This window comes from Parambassis ranga, chromosome 21 (assembly GCF_900634625.1).
Source record: "Parambassis ranga chromosome 21, fParRan2.1, whole genome shotgun sequence".
Classification (NCBI taxonomy): Eukaryota; Metazoa; Chordata; class Actinopteri; family Ambassidae; genus Parambassis; species Parambassis ranga.
Window position 1 is genome coordinate 16330384 of NC_041041.1, and position 9221 is coordinate 16339604.

Sequence of the window (9221 nt, forward strand, 5' to 3'; positions counted from 1 at the left end):
ATTTATAGATATAGTGAAACCATTTTCATGCATAGAAAAGAATGTTTAACCTTTGGTTATCAAATGTCACAATGTCATGACTTGGTGCGAAAGTAAAGTCTCACCTTTGTTAATGTTCTTGTATGACTCACGAGTCATGTATAACTGCTTAAAGAAGTGCTCTGAAGGACACTCTGTAAAATGAGTGTGCTGTAAACAAGTCAGTTTCACAGGAGAAACAGACAAATATGAACTATCAAAGCAAGAAATGATGAAATGTTGCAACAGCGTGCTGCTAAGATAAGTGGACCAGCTCCCTCACAAATGCAGCTGAATAATTGAGCATATCTGTCACATCAATTTGAAACGGTCAGAGCAGAAGAATCCAAAAGACAGAGTATTAAACTCACTTTCACTTTGAGTTGAAACTTTTGCAATGATTATTTATGATATGAGAGAAAATATGTGGAGTGGGTAAATTAGAAAATTGGCCAGTGCTGAGGCGACGGTGGAGGCAATATAACCTGGTGACAATGATGTAATGTATATAGATGGAATTGAATTGACTGCGCGCGTGTGTGTTTTGCAGCGGTGGCTCTGCAGATTCAGTGTTACCAGTGTGAGGAGATGACACATGACTGCTCCACGCCAGAGTTCATCGTCAACTGCACAGTGAATGTGCAGGACATGTGTCAGAAGGAGGTCCTGGTGAAAGATGATGGTAAGTCACAGGTCTACTTCTTTCCATGTTTTCATCTCAGGAACAGAGTCGCTCAAGAAGCTCAAGCAGTTATATTTTCTCAAACCTCAGAAATCTTGTCAAGAAAAAGAAATAACATAAAAGACAAGTCAAAGACAGAGAGCTCGGCCAGCAGCCAGGCCCCTTTGCCTTGAATCAAACAGATCTGAGGTCAGCAGGGACAGGCCCTTTAGCGCACTACAAGAATCATTAGAGGATGAAAGTCTCAGCTGTAGGTCAGCACGTGAAATAGCAGACAAAGTCTAAACTATTCCATTTTCCTCATGAGTGTTTCATCTGACGCGCATGCAGTGACAGCTGTGTCCTTTGTGTTAGATCAGATTCTCCCTGAGAATGGTAACAACTAACGTGTTGGTTTATATCAGAAGACTGTTACGCTTTCACTTGGCTAGGCTGGAAAAGTTGCTGGAATGCAGGGGAACATGCTTAACAAATAAATCATGTGAAGCCTGTGACTTAAATGTCACTGGAGAGTAAAGCGTTAGATGTGTTTGAAGCGGTGAGGAGCTGGAGTGTATATGTGACGCATCTGACCCACATACAAGGTCATCATTACAGAGAGTGACGTCCTTTTGTTGCGGTTGAAGGACTAGCTTCTGTATCGGTCCAATTATCGTAATTCTTCAGTTTGCAAACACAAAGAGCAACGCTAACGGACACCATTGCAGTATCACTGCTTTGAATAAAACTGTACATGATTTAAAAAAACACACAAAAAACATATGACACACCTGCTACAGACCACAGCTTGGTTGAGTTTTCATCTTGTTGTTGTGATGTTTTGCCTGTTTTTGTAGGTGTAAGTTAAAACGTCTCTGCTGCGTCTGGTGCCTGTTTCTCCTGCTGGTTAGAAGCCAGTCATTACAGGTCACTACCCCTATTTCAGGTCTCCTTCATTTTTACAACAAGTGAAAATTAGGTCCTCCTTTATTTTCCCTCTCCCTTTCTCTTCTGCTGATGAGCAAACTCAATAAGTTCCTGTCTCTGGAAGATCCCAATTCAAAGGGCAGGCGCTCCTCACTGTAGGGTCGACAGTTCCTTAATAAGAAAATTTCCGCATGAACGCTCATGTACATCCCAGCCTTTATCTCACGGTGTTATCATTATTGCTGCTCTGGATGAAAAGGACGCTTTAGAAATTCAACTGAACGCCCTTTATCGCTGTTTGAAATGCAATAGATACATTCAGAACTGCACTGGCACCTCGTTTGAGTGTACTTCAGTGATAAGAATACAAATCTGTCAGACTGTAAGATCCTTTCTAAGTGCACTTGCCCTGTGATTGCCTCTGTGACTCTGCATGCAGCTTGTGGACGTAAAATATGTAGAAGTGCACAAGAACATCCTATCTCGGGCTCTGAGATTAATCCTCCTGTATCTGATGTTCTATAACATAACCAAGCTCTCCATCTTAGAAACAGGGCCAGCTGGCAGAACTTACAGGTATCACTCAAAAGTGAACAGCCTTCATCAAACCAAGAGAAGCAGACAGACACACGCGCAGTGCACACAGTCCTCTCAGATGATGGCTATTTTTCAACTTGGCAGCATCAGACAATCTGCTGTAATCATCCTTGTCTTCTGATGATGTTGTGAGAAATGATAAAAGTGTGCCTCTACCTATCTGATGACCCCCCCCCTCCTTTTAAAAAGCATGGGATGGTGGTCACCTTTCAACAGACCATGTTTCATTTCAAAGCATTAAATCTTTTTATATCAAGGGAGAGTGATAGGTATTGTGATGAGCGGTGAAATATCTATTCTTTCCCGTTACCGAGATCTCACAGGGGTGGTTGTGAGTGTCATGTAAAATACAAAAAAAACATATGATTAAATTTAGCTGTTTTTTGTGTAAGAATTTATACTATTCTATAACCTTTTTTCTTTACAATAGACCAAAGAGGTACCTCTTTGTGACTGTAGATCCCCTTCCTGCCTCAGTTTCACTCATTTTAGTGTGTTTCTAATTTTTTTTTTATTTATTTTATGTAGCAATAGGTTAAAGTGTAGCAGTTCATATTGATGTTTTTTAAATAGGCCTATAACAGCTAATAAATCACCACCAGCATAAGAAATGTCATATCTATAGGTCTATAAGTTCTTAATGTCCTTCATATTTGTTCCACATACCTAGTATTTTAGCTAACCTATGCTAGGTTAGGACTCAGTTTTAACTATTTAAGGACTGCTAGTAAACTGTGTCTGTGTCACTGCTGATGTTTCTGAGGTGCTGTTAGATTCTGACCAAATGTATCAATGAATGCATGCTACACTTTGAGATATATGTATGAATTATTTTGACAGTTATTGATAATGACAATTCAGTTCTGTTTTACACTGGATACAGATCAAAGTTAGTGGCTGAGCAGAAAATGTTTTGTGAGGTCTTCCATATGAAACAGTACTAAAACTTGATTTTGCTGCTTCAAACTGTTGCATCTTGTCTTGAGGCATCTTCCCTTTTTCATAGCCACTGGTTCCATGTCTACAATGTAAAGGAGCTGGTGTGAAAGGCTATATCAGACAGAATTGGCTGCCAGAATCTTCCAAAATAGAGTTCAGTTTGACTAAAAACAAAGAAAAAAACTATAAAAACTAAAGACTAATGTACAGGGCCAGTTCAGATTATGTAACAACTGACAACCCTTTGTCAGCCGCTGCTCTTCCAGACGAAGAGATGAAGATACCTCCCTGATTTCATGACTTATCTAAATTAGCTTTTGCAGTTGGCAAAAGTTAATTTTCTGTATCAGGGAAAAGGAGATGAGAGTGTGGTTGGTCACAGCGTTTTATATTCATTTGGTTAAACAGAGAGCTGACATACTGTTTAATATAGTAGATAGTTAGCTTGCCTGTTTGCAAGGAAAGCTTGTACAAAGTGATTGCACAGTCTGACTGGGCAACAAACTGTTGAAGACTGTGCACAGTCAGACTGACTGTGTTATTATTTATTATTGTTTTAGCAGAAATTAAAACCCCAACAGAAGAAGAGCATCTCACCAGTCAATGTCATTAGTGCTGTACTCCCATAAGGGCTGACACAATGACAGAAACCAATATTCTATACAGCAACAGATACACATCAGTCGGCCTTTTATTTATTTATTACTCCAATGTAATGAGCAGAGTCTGTCTCATTCCTTCTAGCTGTTAATGCTCTTACTCTGTTAACGTATTGGCCGCCTCTATGATCACTTTCCTACTGTTCTTTGTTTTCTGATTGTGTTTTCCAAACAGACCTTTATTCTTCTATTGTGCCGCCTCCTCTCCTGGCCTTTTTTGCTGTTGTGTGCAAATACATGAAGGATGTAGTGCACTTAACTTATCTGCTAGAGCTAACTCTACCTGCCTGGCCTGCTGTGTCATCCTCCGCTCTTTGAAGACACTCCTTGTATCCATAACCTTTTGAATCAAAGCTGTGTCTCTCGTATTCTGAACGCATGTGGATCTGGTAGGGCAGATCTGTATCTTGAATGGCACAGAGAGCCCAACATTTACATGTTTTTTTGATCAAGGATTTCAAAATATTTGTGGGTTGTTGATGCCTGATTGATCTGGATTTTTTTTATCTTCACAAAACAGCAGGGGCTGTAGCTCTGATAGACATGCTTGGTGCATTGACTTTGAGGTTAAAAGTTTTAGTATGTAACTAACTTACTCAAGATCAGAAATCACTGTAGTCAGAGCCGGCTCTTAGCATAGGTGAGAAAGTTGCCTAGGGTGCCACCTGCTGGAGGGGTGTAAGTTTTTCAAACCAATATACACATTTTAGCCCAGTTATTAACAAACAGCACAGCAAGCACTTAAGCGGTCAGAAAGAAAAAAAAAAGGAGGGTAGACCTTAAGTATGTTGTCTCCTATCTCTCATCAACCAATCAAAATAAAGAAAATGCAGAGCTCATAGGGACACACAGTACCACCTCAGCAGGTGTTTTTGTGATCTAGCAAAAAAAAAAAGAGCTTGAGGTCCTTCAAAAATGAGTTTACACATTTTTCCCAGTGTAAAAAACTAATGGTCACGGTGACCTTAAAAAAAAGGCTTTGCCTAGAACTTGTAAATAAAAAATATTTTAGAATGGCCTGAAAAACTCCTGAACTAGTTAACCAATTCCAGATTCTAAATCAATTTGTCTATTATTACAGGTTAGATATGGTTAAATGCTAGGGGATAGATTCATACATGTCTAACATGCTTCTGACACTTTTAACAAAACAAAAACAAATAAGAAGTATATTGGAACTTTAAACTACCATTATTATGTGATATGTAACATACTGTGTGTTTGTTTCTATCCTTCTGGTTGTGCTTGATGTGTCTGGTTACAAAGTCATTTAAAGTTTCTCCAGTCACTCGGCCATGTTGGTCCGTTAACTCCTCTCTGTGCAGCAGACTGTGCTGATTCTCATTAGACTAAAGCCTGCCTGTTCTCTCAGTATTCCAGAGTTGATGGGAAATTTCAGTCCTTTCCCCATAAATTAACTACATGCTATAATTTAGACTGAAGTACTGAATCTTTAAGTTCCTACACTCATAAATTAAATGAACTCCCCCCTGAGCGTCTCAAACTTTAGAAAGTAAATGTTTTGCTGCGATTCATTATGATGCCATTTTCTCAACAAATGTGGCTGCTGCATATGTACTGTGCTTAAAGTGTCTCCATATGGAATATCATCACAGCATATTGGAGTGTAGCGTCTGATGTTTGTGCATATTTGTTCAGAATATCAATTAGAGCGGTCCTCCTGGCAGTGCATGCTCCATGATTAAAATCTTATCTAATTATTACTAAGCAGGCAGTTACAGCTGGAAGGGGAACCTCTGTGATCTCTCCTATGTTTCTGTTATCTATGTCAGAAACAGCTGCAATAACCAGGTGATGCTTTTACTCCCAGAGCAGCAATTACATCTGCACGCTTATATTATCCGAACATTTTAATGCTCTATATGTCACCATTGAAGCAGACTTTATGTGAAAGCATTATCACGCTGGCTAAGAGTGACTTTCTCTCTTTTCCGTTACTGCTGAGAAATATGATTGGTTAATTGATCCTGGTCCTGAGCGAACCAGTTGTAATCCTTTTACTGTGTAGAAACAACAACCAAATATGATTGGATAAACCTTGTTTCATCATTAATATCTTAAACAAAATTGATATACAATGATAATACGCAAATTAAAAATATTAGAAATGAATTATTGAATTAAAATGTAAAAGGATTAATGTTCTGTAAAGGCCTAGAAGACTCATCATTATACATTATACAAAAGTGCTGATTGATGATGCATTCAGGGACACAGAGAGAGCTCTGTAGTCTGTTTTCTTAGTCTCACAAGCTGCTACAAGCTTCTCTGCCTTTTTCTTCCACCAAAGACTTACATGCACTCACACGACCACATGGAGGGCGCACAGCAATATAAGCACTGGTTGAGTTAATCAACATAAAAACTCTGCCTGTCTTCTCTTTCAAGTGAAACTTGAACTGTAATTATGATCATAAAAATCATCCCTGTACAATTCCACTACAAAATTTTACAACTCGTCTCTAGTCTGCCTCTCAGCCTTTCTTGCTTACTTGCTATTGACTGCTGTTTTTGTTGCCTCGATGACATCTGCATCTGAGTGTGTTTTTAATCTCCAGGCTTTGTGAAGGAATCTTACTCCAGGGCTTTGCAACATTTCACACTTTGCTTCAGCTGCGATCTTAACACCTTCTGGGACCTCGGCTGATATTTGCAGTATATACGACATGGGAGGATGCACAATTTAAATTAACCCTCATGTTACTGTGTGTTTATCTGCTGAACTCGGGTAGAGAGAGGAGTGAAATATTACACAGGTTACTGGAAGTTCACACACTCATGAAATATCTTTAGAAGTTAAATGTCAGGCAAATGTTAAAAGCTCCACGCTGTAATTTCAGACAACACTATGTTCCATGTAGCTCATGTAAACTAACAGTATGTGTAGGCAGCAATAAGGGGGGTATATAATAATCTGAGCTCTGAGAATTGACTGCAATCGCCAACAATGGCTCTAAATGTTGTCTTAAAATGTGCAATAGGTCAGTTTTCTTTTATTAAACCAAAACACTGGGTAGAACTGTGCCTCCATCAAAGTGGCAAACATCAAATACACCTGATGTCTGGACTTGCCTTCCTTCAGTCTTCTCAATACGACCTGGATGACTGAGAATCTTTATCAACATTGAAACAACAACTCTGCAACCTTCCTAACCCTAACCCTAGTTCTAATCTCCTAATGCAGAGCTAGGGTTAGCATCTCGGCTGTCGTGAGGCATAGAGCCTCAACTCTGCCACCTTCCTAACCTTAGTTGTTAATGAATCTGTTGTAACAGGGAAAGTCCACCCTGCTTTAGTGCAAAGAGGTGGCATTGAAAGAATATTGCCAGTGCGATTAATGAAAGCTCAGTGTGTCATCTTTAAAATGATACTAAACATTAAACATAATTCTATAAATTATTGAAATATGTCCTTAAGAAGGGCTGTCAAAAATGCACTTTTTTTCCATCCGGAGAAGGTAACTTTAAGAGCTGATAACAATAATTTAGCTGTGACTTCATACCAAAATGTTGACTACAGACATGTAGCTTTTCAAAAAGTATAAGCAACCTTTGCCACCTCGAGTGGTACCAACATCTCGTCTGGCCCATGGACTACATTATCTGAGTGGGATAAAGGGAAAACACTGTTGCACTTCCTTTTGAGGGGGAAAAATCAGACAGGAACACATCAAAATGCAAAAAGGTTTATTTTCCTTATTTGTGAACTTATCATAATCGTGCCCATCTTCTCAAGCAGTGTTTCAGAGACTGTTTCCCTTCAAGTTCAGATGAAAGAATAGGCCCTGTTTATCCCTAATTACGTGCACCCATTTCTCTCTCCTTGTTCACTCTTTACACAAAGACATTGTAATCACCTCATTGCAACCCTAATGCATCCATTTGTGTCCTTATTTCAGGGATACACTACCGTAAGTCCTGTGCCTCATCAGGAGCCTGCCTTATCGCTTCCTCCGGCTACCAACAGTTCTGCACCGGCAAGCTGAACTCAGTGTGCATCACCTGCTGCAACACACCACTGTGTAATGGACCACGCCAGAAGAAACGGCCCCAGCCGTCAGCTGCCGTCACCTTGAACAGGCCACAGGTCCGTGTGTTCTCTCTCCACATCCTTCTACTGTCCTTCATCCTGTGCTGACACACCTCTGTACCCTGTGCATTGAAAATGTTCTGACTGTGGCTGTATGAGCAGGCATTCTGTTGCAAAGGGAAAAATTACACAGCACTGATGATGCAGCTTCAAGGGGGGCTGGAAAAGGTGAAGTGGAGGACAGCACCATGAACAAAACGGCTTCTGGCAAGTTTCTGGACAACAGGTGTCTCATCCATATTTGTATTTATTTATGTATACTAGAAGGTGAAATAAGTCATATGAGGAGATAATCAGACATGACTTGCCTCCATTATATGTAACAGCCACTGCAGTCTGTTCACTGATGTTGTACATAGAGCATGCTGACACACTCAACTTCTTTCAGACCAATTATCCATGCACACTCTAATGGCTGAATGAGACCAGTTTGCAGAAAGCATGTTCATGATGACAGCGAGTACCAACTTTTGACAGAACAAAAGTTATATGCTCAACGAGAAAGAATGTACAGGGTACAGCAAATCCAGACTTAACATGGGGTCCATGAGAAGGGGAGGATGCAGATCACCAGGTTTTCCCCCCTATCTAGTAACATCACAACTAAGGGTGCAACAATATGGCAAGTACACAGTAGGTAAAAAAAAAAAAAACTAATATATATAATTTTATTGTAATTACACATACTATCATCCGAGGTATACAGCATCAGTGTAAGGGTGGCCCCATAGCCCCATAGAAGTGCTGCAGGAATGATGTTTTTGTGGTTGACCCAGAAGTTATAATCTTAGGGGTTATTTCCATAAAAAGTTAGTGGTATTTTTTCTATTTTGGATATTAATTTAATTATTTACTAAAACAGTGATGGAGAAGTAACAGACCAGTGTTACACTACCTAACAGAATAACCTTAGCTTCTGATTACAACTCCACTCCTAAGCATACCACACTTGAAGTTTAATTATCTTAGCTTCTTGCCAACACAAAGACTCATGCCAGTACCCACTAATGATTCTGATGTTGTAGAATAAAACAGTGAAAGTCTTGTGAGCCTGTGTTAATAACAGACTTCATTTCAGGCATCTACTCCAAAACACTCAAATATAAATCGACTTTGGTTAGAGAGAAATGAAGTGGTAAAATGCTAACACATTTTTTTTAAAGGTTTTAGGACTCATTCCTGCTGTACTTCAACATTTCCCCTGCTGTACAACAAAATCATTAAGTCTAATGTTCCTTTGGTACATTTATGTTCACAGACTTCCTCTCCAACCAACATACACTTGTATTATGCACATATTTTTTTCTTCA

General features: G+C 39.5%; 1 protein-coding gene across 1 annotated transcript; it reads left to right on the forward strand.

Annotated features, from left to right (window-relative positions):
* Positions 1–558: 558 nt before the first annotated feature.
* Positions 559–8611, forward strand: LOC114453756 (ly6/PLAUR domain-containing protein 1-like; the record flags this gene model as incomplete). Its single annotated transcript, XM_028433651.1, has 2 exons — positions 559–700; positions 7721–8611. Coding segments are annotated over 2 exons (381 nt in total), but the record flags the coding sequence as incomplete, so codon positions are not given.
* Positions 8612–9221: the final 610 nt, after the last annotated feature.